The following is a 15,685-nucleotide window of genomic DNA, read 5'->3' as shown; positions in this document are numbered from 1 at the left end:
TATGCTGAGAACTGTAAATAATGGGATTGTCCAGTTCTATTATATTCATATCCTATACTTGGAATCACCAATCAATTGTTTCCAGCTCCAACTGCATGTGTAAAGGTCAGCCAGGGCAGTAGTTGTGGCTGAGCTTTTCGGGTGTCTGATGCCCTGATCTCCCTCTGCAGGAAAAAGGTGTTTCTTATTTTGCATCTTGTGCCCAGTATTCACTGTGCTGTCAGTGTCACCTTTGCTTCGCTGGCAAGCGGCTGCTTCTGGATCCCAATGAATAGAGACACAGTCCAGGGCAACTCTCAACTGAACAAATTTATTTACTTCAGGACACAGCACATCCAAGTAGTCTCCAGCATTTCCATCACAAATGATATAGCATATCACTTCATCTTTCCCTTCTCTGTTTCCTGCGTCACTAAGTGTTTTCGCAGGTTGGGGCGTCTCAGACAGCCCCACAATGTACTCCCTGTGAAGCATCACTACGGTAAAGCATCCATCTGCCCATTTCACCCAGGACATCAGATACTTAGCCCACGAAGCTATCCGCCACTTTCTGGAGCGACCTGCCTGTACACTATTACGGTGACCTCTTTGTCTTCATCTTTTTCCTTCCTTTCTCTACTGTAGGATCTGCTGTACTTTGCTCTTCTCCATGTACCCTGGATGGCTGGGCACATGCTTGAACATTACGGGGTTATCTGGCAGCTCAGGTATGTAGCCCACCCGAGCAATAAGGGGTCAAACCCCCCGACTGAATAGTACAGGAAGACCTTCCTGACTTATTCCTAGCTAACCCCTCCTACAGTCAACTCCTACAGTGCTATATACAGAGTAGCGACTTCTATGTCCCAATCTAGTGGTCACAACCCAAACAGTACTGTCCCTATTAAAATACATGGTGCAGCAACATAAAATACATATCGGTAATAGAGTATAAATATACATATACAGTAGCAGCATGGGGACTTAAAGGGGTAAGACTCTCAACCCCTTACAGATGTAAACAGTGAATGGAGCCAGAATAGCATGACTGTGTACCTTATCTATCGGCTGTTGATGAGACTTGCAGGTAAGATGCAGTTTTCATCAACGGCCATACTACACAGCTATTGGAGACATGTTATTCCAACTGATTACATCTTGCAGGAGCTGTAAACAGTTTATTGGTGTGGCAACTGAGTGTCGGACACCCAATGATCTGATATTGATGAGTTCATCAATATCAGATTATTGGTTCTCCTTAGGATTAGAGATGAGGAAAAATTTTAAAATTTGAATTTACCAAATTTTTCCCAAGACTTCTATTTGTGGCATAAACATTTGTGTGAATCTCAATACTGGAATGCTTGTCATTGGTCAGAAAATACACGTGTGGCATAGAGAGTGAATCATGCTGACCATAAGAGCTTGCACTTTACAGGCGTGAGAGAGAGGACCCCACTGATCGTAAGAACTTACACCCTCCATGTGGGAGAGAGAGGGAATCCCACTGATCATAATAGCTTATACTCTAAAAAAGAGTGACTTACCCAGTGACTTTGGAGATGGTAAAGGTGTTGGCATATGCAACAGATTAGGACTTATTATAAGTGAAAGGAGGACTTTATACTAACCAGACAGCAGATGGCGATAGTGTGTAAAGTTATATACTTGCTGTAATGTTGGGAGGGAAGCTCTCAATTGTTGGTTGTTTTCTTACTTCCTGATTATTCTTTCTTCTTCTTGAATGTGTTATATGCCTCAGTGCACAGACTGTGTGACACTGAATTGTATCTCATGTTTATCCAGTATGAAGTAAATACTGTTTACTCAAGATATCTTGCTGATTGAAGCTCTCGTAAGTACAGCGGTGACTGCAAGAAGACGCACTCTGCAACAGGTTATGGGCCCTGCACTACAGGTCTGCACTACAAGCCCAGGGAGCAGGATTCTGGTTTATATCCCCAGATAACAGAGCACACAGATAAGCTCTGTAAACAGAAGGAAATAAATCCAGATACAGAGTGACAGAGGAATTCATGATCCCAGGAGATGGATATAATTACAGAGAATTCACAGGACATACAGGAAAATATCTTCAGTACAACTCTCTAAACAAGTAAGACTATATAAAGATGATGAATAACACAGAACTGAAATTTACAGTATCTAAACTGAATAGTGAAAATTATCAGTTATGGAAATTCAAAGTAGAGATGTTGTTATCTAAGGATGATCTATGGGAAGTAATTGTTACAGCCAGACCAGATCAAGATAATCAGACATGGGTTAAGAAGAATAGACAAGCTAAAGCCACCATTAGCTTATTAGTGGATGATGCTCAATTAATACATATAAGAAATGAAGAAACAGCTAAGGGAATGTGGGAAGCATTAAGAAAACAATATGAAAGACCTAGCTTGAATCACAAGTTATTTTTATTAAGAAAGCTGTACAGTATGAGATTGAGTGCAAATGACGATATGCAGAAGCATATATTCTCAATTATGGAAGTGATATCACAGCTAAGATCTATTGGTGAAGATGTTAAAGAAAGTGATGTAGCAGCTATATTGTTGTGCAGTTTACCAGATTCGTATACAGCCTTGATAAATGCCCTTGAGACGAGACCAGAAACTGACATTACATTAGATTTTGTGAAAACAAGACTAATAGATGAATATCAGATAAGAAAAGAACAAAGAAATGATTCTTCTACTGAAAAGGACAGTGAAAACGCTCTTAAAGCTACAGAATTCAAAAAACCCTATAATAAAGAGACAAGAGAATGCTTCAGATGCAAGAAAAAAGGTCATTTAAAGAAAGACTGTACCATATGGAAAGCAGAACAACAAAAATTACAACATAAACAGCATACACAGAAAGTAAAAAACACAATTTCCGATTCATGTGAGAATAATTGGAATGGCACATTTAAAGTAACAGACAAGAAATCATCACTTGGTTGGTTTATTGATTCAGGAGCAACGAGTCATATGACAAGTGACAAGAATTTCTTTACTGATCTTGATTTAGATAAGAAAGAAGCCATTTATCTTGCAGATGGAAGCAAAATAACCGCACAAGGTATGCTAAATTGTTCAAACAAGTTCAGGCAAGATTCAAAGATACTTGTACAGGATGTGTTGTATGTTCCAAAATTGGAAGGCGGATTATTATCTGTGAAACGTTTAACATCAAAAGGACTTACAGTGAAATTCAAAGACAATGAGTGTGCAATTATTGCAGGAAACAAAGTAATAACCAAAGTCAAGGCAGATGAACAATTATATCATTTTGACACACCAAAGGAACAGATGAAGGTATGTACACATGATCACAAAAACTGTATTCACATGTGGCATAGACGTCTAGGACATAGACACCCTGACAGTATAAGGGAACTACAGAGAAAAGAATTGACAAAAGACTTAAAGATATCAGATTGCTCAATTACCATAAGATGTGAATGTTGTATAAAATCCAAAGCCACAAGGATATCTATTCCAAAAGAAAGTGAGATGAAAAGCGAAAGACCACTTGATTTGGTGCATACTGACGTATATGGACCCATGAAAGTGACTACATCAGGAGGCAATAGATGCATGTTGACTTTTATAGATGATTACTCAAGATACACAGTCATATACTTAATTAAAAATAAAAGTGAAGTTTTTGATAAACTTGTAGACTATGTAACAAGATCAAGTAACAAATTTCAAAGGAAGCCAATTGTCATCAGAAGTGATAATGGAGGTGAATTTACAGGTCACAGAATAGAAGACTACTTAAGACAAAATGGAATAGAACACCAGAAAACGGTTCCATACACACCTGAACAAAATGGAGTAGCAGAAAGAAAAAACAGAACTCTAACAGAAATGATAAGATGTATGCTGACTAGTGTTGAGCATTCCGATGCTGCAAGTATCGGGTATCGGCCGATACTTGCTGTATCGGAATTCCGATACCGGGATTCCGATACTCTTGTGGTATCGGGTATCGGGTATCGCAACAACATTAATGTTAAAATGTGTAAAAGAGAGAATTAAAATAAAAAATATCGCTATACTCACCTCTCCGACGCAGCCGGGACTTCAGCGAGGGAACCGGCAGCGTTGTTTGTTTAAAATTCGCGCTATTACTTGGTTACGTGAATTCCCGGCTTGTGATTGGTCAGGTCGGCCACGTTGCCGGGACGCGGACCAATCACAGCAAGCCGTGACGAAATTACGTCACGGCTTGCTGTGATTGGTCCGCGTCCCGGCAATATGGCCGCCCTGACCAATCACAAGCCGTGACGTCACGGGAGGCTGGACACGCGCCCATTTTAAAATGAGCGCGTCCAGCCTCCCGGCATGTGATTGGTTGACCGCGGCGCAACCAATCACAAGCCGTGACGTCACGGGAGGCTGGACACGCGCCCATTTTAAAATGAGCGCGTCCAGCCTCCCGGCTTGTGATTGGTTGACCGCGGCGCAACCAATCACAAGCCGTGACGTCACGGGAGGCTGGACACGCGCCCATTTTAAAATGAGCGCGTGTCCAGCCTCCCGTGACGTCACGGCTTGTGATTGGTCAGGGCGGCCATATTGCCGGGACGCGGACCAATCACAGCAAGCCGTGACGTAATTTCGTCACGGCTTGCTGTGATTGGTCCACGTCCCGGCAACATGGCCGACCTGACCAATCACAAGCCGGGAATTCACGTAACCAAGTAATAGCGCGAATTTTAAACAAACAACGCTGCCGGTTCCCTCGCTGAAGTCCCGGCTGCGTCGGACAGGTGAGTATAGCGATATTTTTTATTTTAATTCTTTCTTTTACACATTTATATGGTTCCCAGGGCCTGAAGGAGAGTTTCCTCTCCTTCAGACCCTGGGAACCATCAGGAATACCGTCCGATACATGAGTCCCATTGACTTGTATTGGTATCGGGTATCGGTATCGGATTGGATCCGATATTTTGCCGGTATCGGCCGATACTTTCCGATACCAATACTTTCAAGTATCGGACGGTATCGCTCAACACTAATGCTGACGGATTCCAAACTACCAGAGAAATATTGGGGTGAGGCAGCAATGACAGCTACATATCTACAGAACCGACTTTTTTCCAGAAAACTGACGAATAGTGTTGAGCATTCCGATACCGCAAGTATCGGGTATCGGCCGATATTTGCGGTATCGGAATTCCGATACCGAGATCTGATACTTTTGTGATATCTGGAATCGGTATCGGGATCGATATTAATGTGTAAAATAAAGAATAAAAATAAAAAATATTGATATACTCACCTCTCCGACGCAGCCTGGACCTTACCGATGTAAGCGGCAGCTTCCGTTCCTAAGAATGAGTGCTTGAAAGACCTTAGATGACGTCGCGGCTTGTGATTGGTCGCATGGTGGTCACGTGACCGCTCCGCGACCAATCACAGGCCGCGACGTCATCTAAGGAATTTCAAGCGCTCATTCTTATGAACGGAGGCTGGCGGTTACAACCAGGGTGCGTCAGAGGGTGAGTATATCAATATTTTTTATTTTTAGTCTTTATTTTACACATTAATATGGATCCCAGGGCCTGAAGGGGAGTTTCCTCTCCTTCAGACCCTGGGAACCATCAGGGTACCTTCCGATACTTGGTGTCCCATTGACTTGTATTGGTGTCGGGTATCGGTATCGGCGATATCCGATACTTTTCAGGTATCGGCCGATACTATCCGATACCGATACTTTCAAGTATCGGACGGTATCGCTCAACACTACCCACAAGTGATGATTAGTGTTGAGCATTCCGATACCGCAAGTATCGGGTATCGGCCGATACTTGCGGTATCGGAATTCCGATACCGAGATCCGATACTTTTGTGGTATCGGGAATCGGTATCGGATCCATATTACTGTGTAAAATAAAGAATTAAAATAAAAAATATTGATATACTCACCTCTCCAGAGGCCCCTGGACATCACTGCTGGTAATCGGCAGCCTTCTTTGCTTAAAATGAGCGCATTTAGGGCCTTCCATGACGTCACGGCTTCTGTTTGGTCGCGTGCCGCTCATGTGACCGCCACGCGACCAATCACAAGCCGTGACGTCATTCTCAGGCCCTAAACTCCTCATTCTAGGAATTTAGGACCTGAGAATGACGTCGCGGCTTGTGATTGGTCGCGTGGTGGTCACATGAGCGGCACGCGACCAATCAGAAGCCGTGACGTCATGGAAGGCCCTAAACGCGCTCATTTTAAGCAAAGAAGGCTGCTGGTTACCAGCGGTGATGTCCAGGGGCCACCGGAGAGGTGAGTATATCAATATTTTTTATTTTAATTCTTTATTTTACACAGTAATATGGATCCCAGGGCCTGAAGGAGAGTTTCCTCTCCTTCAGACCCTGGGAACCATCAGGATACCTTCCGATACTTGGTGTCCCATTGACTTGTATTGGTATCAGGTATCGGTATCGGCGATATCCGATACTTTTCGGGTATCGGCCGATACTATCCGATACCGATACTTTCAAGTATCGGACGGTATCGCTCAACACTAGGGATGATTGCATTTTAACAGGATATGTTGATGCAGATTGGGCTGGAGATCCAACTGACAGAAGATCTACCAGTGGACATATTTTTTTTCTCTCAGGTGGACCAATAAGTTGGACAAGTAAGAAACAGTCAATTGTGACACTATCTTCAACAGAAGCAGAATATGTTGCCGCAGCACATGCGAGTCAAGAAGTACTGTGGTTAAGACAATTGTTGACAGAATTAGGACAACCACAGTTGGCACCAACAAAACTGAAAGAGGACAATCAAGGATGTCTTGTTCTTGCTCAGATGGAAAGAGTCAATCCAAGAACCAAGCATATTGATGTGAAATATAATTTCTTGAGAGATCATCAGGAACAAGGAGTCTTGAAGTTAGAGTGCTGTCCTACTGAAGAAATGACAGCAGACATCTTTACGACGGCGTTGAATGCTGATAAACATCAGAGACTAATAAAAAAGTTGGGTTTGATTGAATAAGTCCTTACTGTTGAGAAAGGGTGTTGGCATATGCAACAGATTAGGACTTATTATAAGTGAAAGGAGGACTTTATACTAACCAGACAGCAGATGGCGATAGTGTGTAAAGTTATATACTTGCTGTAATGTGGGAAGGGAAGCTCTCAATTGTTGGTTGTTTTCTTACTTCCTGATTATTCTTTCTTCTTCTTGAATGTGTTATATGCCTCAGTGCACGGACTGTGTGACACTGAATTGTATCTCATGTTTATCCAGTATGAAGTAAATACTGTTTACTCAAGATATCTTGCTGATTGAAGCTCTCGTAAGTACAGCGGTATCTGCAAGAAGACGCACTCTGCAACAAAAGGAGTAGTGCTCCACTGGGAACTTTCAATCTGTGATGGCTCAGGTATTGACCACCACTGTACTAGGTACGGTAATCCGTAAGATATCATAGTTGATGGACATTATGGGGAGGCACATGCAGCAATGCAAAGTAATGTTAGTCAGCTCTCTGATGCTTCAACAGTATTCAAAATGGTGCCAGGTAACTGTTTATTGCCAACCAAATAACAAAATGTTAGCACTGGCTTGAAACCGCAAATTTCAAGCAATTCAACTCACACTCAATCCTCCACTGATCGAATCCCCTCATCTCTATCCCGTATAGCTTATCAACATCATAAAGCTGGACATACCATTTAATATATAACATTTCCAAGATGTTGGCTTATTTAGATGAGATACTGCACAGTTTACATTAATTAATATTTTCATTGTATGTATGCAGTTCGACAAAATATGGAGCAAATGGTGACAACAAGTTCTGCCAAGAACTACAGGGTAACAAACTGTATAGAGCATGCACTGACCGCCTGCCATCCCTGGACAAGATACTCTGCTGGATGGGATGCAAAACTATTGTACATTCCCCTTTCCTACTTCCCAACATTTATTATGGACTACATGGCATCATTGAAAGCACCAAAACCTGCTCAAAGAATTAAGTGATGCACAGGATAACATACATGAGGTGGGTGAAAATCAACGCTCTCTAAGTATTTGTAAAAGCCTAGTCCACAAATACATGTTAACACCGGGTTGATGACCCCAATTTTTCCTTTTACTGTGACCAGTAAAATGATCATTCCAATCCATAAGACTTTCACAAACTTTTCTAGCTCCATAAAAATACAATTAATGTCTTTTTTTACTTATTACTAACACTGATGCACTATTTCTATGAGCTGTTTGAGAACCTTCAGATTAGTACAAGTAAAGGAAATATTGACTCTTCGGGACACAAGGTGTCTGCCAGTCTGATATGTAACATACAAGCCCTCTCTAGTGAAATCAGACATTATGTGTCAGAGCCGCACCAACCGGGGTCCCTCCTTGTCCTGGGACCCATTCAGCAATCTTCACTAATATACAGTAGGTACAGAAAATATTCATACCCCTTTAAATTTTTCACTCTTTGTTTCATTGCAGCCATTTGGTAAATTAAAAAATGTTTTTCTCATCAATGTACACTCTGCACCCCATCTTGACTTAAAAAAAACCTGAAATGTAGTAATTTTTGCAAATTTACAAGCATGATCCATTTAATTATAAAAATGTTAAGCTATTTTTGAGATACTAATACTTCTCTTTTGTTTACAGCTGATTGCATTGAAGACAGCAGAATGTACGATGTGCTTACAAGCTCTGTCCTACTGAGCTTGTAAGCACAGTTTTGAAGCTAGTCAGGATTGCTGGTGAGCACTGTTGCCTCCTGACAGCTTCATTGCATTGCTTACAAGCTAGACAGCAGCAATGGTCGGTCTCCTAACAAGCTGTAGACTAAAGGAAAGTGTTAATTTCTCAGAAACAGTTGCAAAGTTCAATATAAGCAGTAAATTGCAAAATTGGTTATTTTTACAAGCACTATCCAACAATATCCATCTAGGAAGATAGGAATAATGTTAATGTTTGATTTTCCAGCCCTGATTTTCTGTGTATCATTTACATGCAACAAGAGACTGTGGTATGGCTGCTGACCTTTATTATGTATAGATTTTTTTGCAGACATTATTGGTGATGGTGGAAACTTTTTGACAATTTTCACACACATGTTCCTCCTATGTTTGTGCCGTAATGTCATGCATATCCTGAGTAAATATCAATGAATCACATAGGAATTTGTATTTATATAAAACTAGATGTTTCCAGCCAGCTAACGCTCGGCAGGCTCATTGCTATCTAATTAACGCTGCTGGTGATTAAACTAAAGTAAATAATGACAACATTCAATAGCGCTTACGCAGGTGGTATATTAACTTAAAATGAAGTTAATAACAATAGTGTGGTGATGTGTTGGGGGCAGGATTATGTGTGGTGATGTGGTGGGGGGGCGGGATTATGTGTGGTGATGTGGTGGGGGGAGGGAATATGTGTGTTAATGGGGTGGGGGGTGGGATTATGTGTGGTAATGGGGTGGGGGGCGGGATTATGTGTGGTGATGTGGTGGGGGTGGAATTATGTGTGGTAATGTGGTGGGGGGCTGGATTATGTGTTGTAATGTGGTGGGGGCAGGATTATCTGTGGTAATGTGGTGGGGGGCTGGATTATGTGTGGTAATGTGGTGGGGGCAGGATTATCTGTGGTAATGTGGTGGGGGGCTGGTTATGTGTGGTAATGTGGTGGGGGCGGGATTATCTGTGGTAATGTGGGATTATGTGTAGTAATGTTGTGTGGTGGCGTCATTTTGTGTGGTGATGTGGTGGGGGGCGGGATTATGTGGTGATGTGTTTGGGGATGTGGGATTGTGTGGTGATGTGTTGGGGGGTGGGATTATGTGTGGTGATGTGGTGGGGGGGCGGGATTGTGTGTGGTGATGTGGTGCGGATTGTGTGTGGTAATGTGGTGGGGGGCAGGATTATGTGTGGTGATGTGGTGGGGGGCAGAGCTACTGTGCAGGGGGCGGGATTAGCGAGTAATCACGATGCCTCATATATATAGATGAGCCTTTCGGCAAAACCCATCAGACTCAACTGAATGTTAGGGCTCGCTCACACAAGCGCATAACACGCTATCTGATGTTTTATTGGACAGCACTAGGCCATATCTTATACTATGGGGCACTGATGATCTGCGTTTTTTTTTTCTTATGGCGATTCGGCTTGAGAGAACAATATCAGTATGGTGCGAGTGCATCTGATAATTGGATCACGCGCCCATACAAGTGTAAATCAGACTGCATCCAAGGGCAGTCCAATTACCGCAGACACAGACCATGGAGAAAAAGGAGAAATTAAGTTCTTCATCTTCTCCATACCTGTGCTGTGATTCTCTCATGTGAGAGAATGTGATCACACTAAGATGACACTCGGCTCAAACTCTTCACAGAGTGACATTAGCATAATTGCCCCAATCCTCTCTCATGAGAGAATATATGGCAGTGTGAACATACCCTTAAACTGTAGTAGTAGGAACCTAAACAATATACAGATCATAAAGACATGTAGATCTATTGTGGAAGAGATTATCTTCATGCGTCACTGAAAAGGGCATTACACACGGATGAGGGCAGCACGGTGGCTCAGTGGTTACCACTGCAGCCTTGCATTGCTGGAGTCCTGAGTTCTAATCCCACCTTGGACAACATCTGCAAAGAGTTTGTATGTTCTCCCTGTGTTTGCGTGGGTTTTCTCCAGGTTCTCCAGTTTCATCCCACATTCCAAAGACATACTGACAGGGAATTTAGATGATGCGATCTGCCCCAGAGATTAACACTGGTCCGAGTGCTACGCGATGTTTTCTTGCATAGTACTCGTCCATATTCTATGGTAGTGTGACCCGAACCTTAGAGCCCATCATTACTGGAGTTTCAGTGACGAGCACAGTGCCACTGCAGGTCCAGTAACCGATCTGTGTATAGAGAGCAGTGACTGTAACCTCGTCCCCGACACTGACTGACAGCAGGATCAGCATTAGACCCGACTGTAACCGCACCCCAACACTGACTGACAGCTGGGTCTAATGCTGATCCTGCTGTTAGTCAGTGCCGGGGGACGCGGTTGCAGCCAATGCTCTCTATACACATAGCAGTGACTGAACCCACGCTAGCGCCACCCATGCAACTGAAAATTATTTTTGTACTGTTAATGTTTCACACCAAATAATCTGTTTAAGATTGTCATGTCAGACGCTGTTCACACTAGGGCGTCCGACAGACAGCGGTAATTCCTCATTCGTCCACTATATGCTCAGTGGCGCCTGCTAGATTGATCCAGATTGTCTGGGGTTAATCTGGCTGGTACTCGGGTTGGAGGCTTAGTCACGCCCATTGCCTTTAAATAGTTTTGCTGGGCTTTGGACGTCGCCGATTATAGCTTGTGTCTTGTGCCTGGTGATCTCGGTCTGGAGTGGTGGTCTAGGAGAGGAAATATCATATCTGGTGGTGTATTATCCTTCGTTATATTTCTCCTTCCTATATTTGTATTGTTTTGCCCTGTGCACATTATAGTGTTTTATTGTGTGTCTGTGGTGTGGTGGGTTTTTAGTTTTCCCTGTCTGTGCTTGCTGTAGGGGATGGTGTGAGGTCTTATCACTGGGTGGCGGGTGGAGGTTTCAGCTTAGTACTGAAACAGGACTCAGGGTCAGGTCTGGCGGCCCAGACATGCACACCTTCAGTGTAAACTCTGGGAGAGGGACAGACAGGGTTTCCCTAGTTTGAGGGATATTGCAGGGGCCAGGGTAATCAGCTGTAGTCTACACAGTACCCCCGTGACAAAGATTTCCTGTTACAGTGAAAAACATAAGTTACTGGCACAGCTGCTCTGGGTATGCTAGGACTCGGCATCTCTGCTATGGCAGACAAATTAATGTTTTGTGGCTGACAAGTGAAGACAGAAGTGATAATAAACCGATTCTGTCTTCTCTTTGGAGTCACCAGCTCTGTCTGAAAGCCAGAGACTCACCCTACTCCTGCTAGACTGGAGAAGTAGTGCTTACCCCATACAGTAAATTTACAATGATGCAGCATTAAAGCCCATACCCAAGGGCCTTTACTAGGGTTGAGCGACTTTTCATTTTTTGAGATCGAGTCGGGTTTCACGAAACCCGACTTTCTCAAAAGTCGGGTCGAGTGAAATCGGCCGATCTTATTGAAAAGTCGGGGTCGGGGATCGGCCAAAACACGAAACCCAATGCAATTCAATGGGGAAGCATACTTTTTTAATATTTGCTTCAGCGCGATAATGTTGAAAAGCTGGTAATTCAATTGCCGGCTTTTCATTTCTCCTGCCTAAACCCGACATGATATGAGACATGGTTTACATACAGTAAACCATGTCATATCCCCCTTTTTTTTGCATATTCCACACTACTAATGTTAGTAGTGTGTATGTGCAAAATTTCGGTGCTGTAGCTATTAAATTTAAGGGTTAAATCGCGGAAAAAATTGGCGTGGGCTCCCGCGCAATTTTCTCCGCCAGAGTGGTAAAGCCAGTGACTGAGGGCAGATATTAATAGCCTAGAGAGGGTCCATGGTTATTGGCCCCCCCGGCTACAAACATCTGCCCTTAGCCACCCCAGAAAAGGCACATCTGTAAGATGCGCCTATTCTGGCACTTGGCCACTCTCTTCCCACTCCCGTGTAGCGGTGGGATATGGGGTAATGAAGGGTTAATGCCACCTTGCTATTGTAAGGTGACATTAAGCCAGATTAATAATGGAGAGGCGTCAATTCTGACACCTATCCATTATTAATCCAATTGTATGAAAGGGTTAAAAAAACACACACATGATTAAAAAGTATTTTAATGAAATAAACACACAGGTTGTTTTAATATTTTATTGCTCTCTCAATCCACCTGAAGACCCTCGCTTGGAAAAATAATAAACCAACAATATACATACCCTTTGATGAACTGTCACGTCCCACGAGGTAAATCCATCTGAAGGGGTTAAAATATTTTACAGGCAGGAGCTGTGCTAAAGCACTGGCTCGTGCCTGTAAACCCCGGGGAATGATGTGCCTTTTCTGGGGTGGCTGGGGGCAGATGTTTGTAGCCGGGGGGGCCAATAACCATGGACCCTCTCTAGGCTATTAATATCTGCCCTCAGTCACTGGCTTTACCACTCTGGCGGAGAAAATTGTGCGGGAGCCCACGCCAATTTTTTCCGCGGTTTAACCCTTAAATTTAATAGCTACAGCGCCGAAATTTTGCACATACACACTACTAACATTAGTAGTGTGGAATATGCAAAAAAAAGATATGACATGGTTTACTGTATGTAAACCATGTCTCATATCATGTCGGGTTTAGGCAGGAGAAATGAAAAGCCGGCAATTGAATTACCGGCTTTTCACATATATCGCGCTGAAGTAAATATAAATATAAATATATATATATGTGTCTCAATGACATATATGTATATACTGTATATATATATGTATATATATATATATATATATATATATATATATATATATATATATAAAAACGAAACCCGACTTTGGAGCGACTGCTGACCCGATCCCACAGTGAGATCGGGTCGGGTTTCACGAAACCCGACTTTCCCAAAAGTCGGCGACTTTTGAAATTGGCCGATCTGTTTCGCTCAACCCTAGCCTTTACGACCAATAGCTCTGGGTCGTTATCAGTTGAAAGTCTTTAGTGACATATAAAATACGTTTTGGAAGTTTTCCTCAATTTTTTTTCTACCATTTTTCCGTATGCTAAAAAGAAACAAAAAAAACCCTGCATGTCGAAAATTAGACTGTATAAAAACCACCATTCAGAACACGTAAAAATGATGTAAAATTGCATGTTAGAAGTAAAAATGATGCAATTTTTACATGTTTTTCATGCAGTTTGAAACATCAGGAAATTGTGTGAAAGATGTCTAACTGATCCTAGTACTAATATATTACATGTATAACATTATATGATATACTGTATAATATGTTTACAATGTCTTTTTATCTTTGACAGATGACTTGAGTCCCAGAATATCCCTGATCTGCAGAATTGCTAGCTTCTCAATTATAAGATATGAGGCCGTCTTTTTACACGGAAGAATTTTTTTTATTGAATGGCACAATTGCGCTTTAATGCGAGACTATAACAATGGGATAGATATGATATATAAAGTAAATTCTGACTCAAAGTACATAAACTGCTTTTCTCTGTGTGTAAATTGTTACAATTTTTTTTCACAAAAAAGACCCGCACTCTGTGTGTTCCCTGTATGAGATTGCCCCATGCACGTATCGTCAGCCTCCCTTTGTATTTTCCATCTGATGTTTTACTAAAAAGCTGCTTGAAAACTAATGTAGAAATTGGTCTAGGACTTGTTACAGTTCTTTTGCACACACATGTGTAATAATTTTCTGGGAAAAATACTTCATTTTCTAGTACACTTTCGGCCATGACTGTATATATGTGATAGAAATATATATATCATATAGATCTCACTTGCATGTATACTCCTTTAATCATATATACTCACATAAAAGCAAATATATATCTATATACTCAGCTAGTTTATAATCGCTCAACTTGACCACATGAGCTAGGCCAGATGGTTCCTTGGTACTTTCCAGACACCCTAAAACAGGAACTCAGGCCAGATGTCCTGAACTAATGTCTAAGAATATCGCTAAATCTTGCTGAAATAGCAGGACAAGGGTGACAGATGCTTCCAAGAGTGCTAAATCAGCTTGTTTGGTAGACTCTAGTCAGAATATGCCATGTACTCAGTTAAATATATTATGTACTCAGTCAGCCAATGAAATAATAGCTAAATTGTATGTTAATTTACTAACCACCCGCTTTTACATGCATTTATAAAACTATGTATCAAAGAATAAACCAGTCTGATCTGGATGGAATGTTATACTGTCACTTTCGTGTCAGTCACTCTTTCTTGAGCGCTCAACATATCTGATCTGATAATTGGGAACGGCCGCAACACACACGGGGATAGATTTATCCCAAACCAAATTTCCATAACAACTGGCGCCCAACGTGGGGCCCGGCTAGCTCAGTCAGTAGAGCATGAGACTCTTAATCTCAGGCTGCATCAAAGAAGAAAGAAATCTCTTCTTGTCTTCCTCCTCCATCTTTCTCCTCTACTCCTTCTTCTACATTGCTCCTCTTCTTTCTTCTTCACACCCCTCTCCTCCTTACTCCACACCCCCTCCTCCTATACACATGTCATTAACCCCTCCCTCTTCTTCTTCTTCTTCTTCATCTCCTCCTCCTTCTACAACACACCCACCTCCTTCTTCACACTCTTCATGCCCTCCTCCTTCTCCTTCATCACACCCTTTGCCTCCTTTTCTTCCCCAAAACACTCCCCCTTCTCCAAACCTCCCGTCTTTTCCTCAGTCACTTCGTTTCTCTCACTCTTCACCTCCGCCTTCTGCACACCTTACACCTCTACCTCCTTCTTTTCGTCTGCCCCATATATCTCCTCCTGTTTCACACTCTCCTTCTTCTGCTTTGATGCCAGCTGGGCAAATGTGAAATTCAAACAGTGTGGTGTCTCTGTATCCAGTGCTCACAGCACAAGGCACATTCTATGTTCCAAATACAGCCCAGTCTCTGCCAGTCATGGTATCGGGGGAGGAAGGTGGGGATCCCCTTGTAGAAAGTACCCCACAAGCCGCAGCAGGCTTCCCCAGGCCCATCCAGCAGTAGGCAGCTCAGGTCCA

At 42.5% G+C, this 15,685-nt stretch overlaps 1 protein-coding gene across 3 annotated transcripts in view; it reads left to right on the top strand.

Moving 5' to 3' along the window:
• Positions 1 to 14,873, top strand: part of LOC143816809 (retinol dehydrogenase 7-like) — a 76,880-nt gene extending 62,007 nt beyond the window's left edge. For all 3 annotated transcript variants that reach the window (XM_077297669.1, XM_077297670.1, XM_077297668.1), the window contains exons 5-6: positions 7,772 to 8,014; positions 13,962 to 14,873. In XM_077297669.1, the coding sequence (XP_077153784.1) occupies positions 7,772 to 7,992 (221 nt within the window). In that variant the 3' untranslated portion in view covers positions 7,993 to 8,014; positions 13,962 to 14,873. The remainder of the gene's footprint in view (positions 1 to 7,771; positions 8,015 to 13,961) is intronic.
• The last annotated feature ends 812 nt before the right edge of the window (positions 14,874 to 15,685 follow it).

Source organism: Ranitomeya variabilis, chromosome 3 (genome assembly GCF_051348905.1).
Source record: "Ranitomeya variabilis isolate aRanVar5 chromosome 3, aRanVar5.hap1, whole genome shotgun sequence".
Taxonomy (NCBI): Eukaryota; Metazoa; Chordata; class Amphibia; order Anura; family Dendrobatidae; genus Ranitomeya; species Ranitomeya variabilis.
Note: the sequence above shows the minus strand (reverse complement) of the source record. Positions and strands in the feature narration are given on the sequence as shown.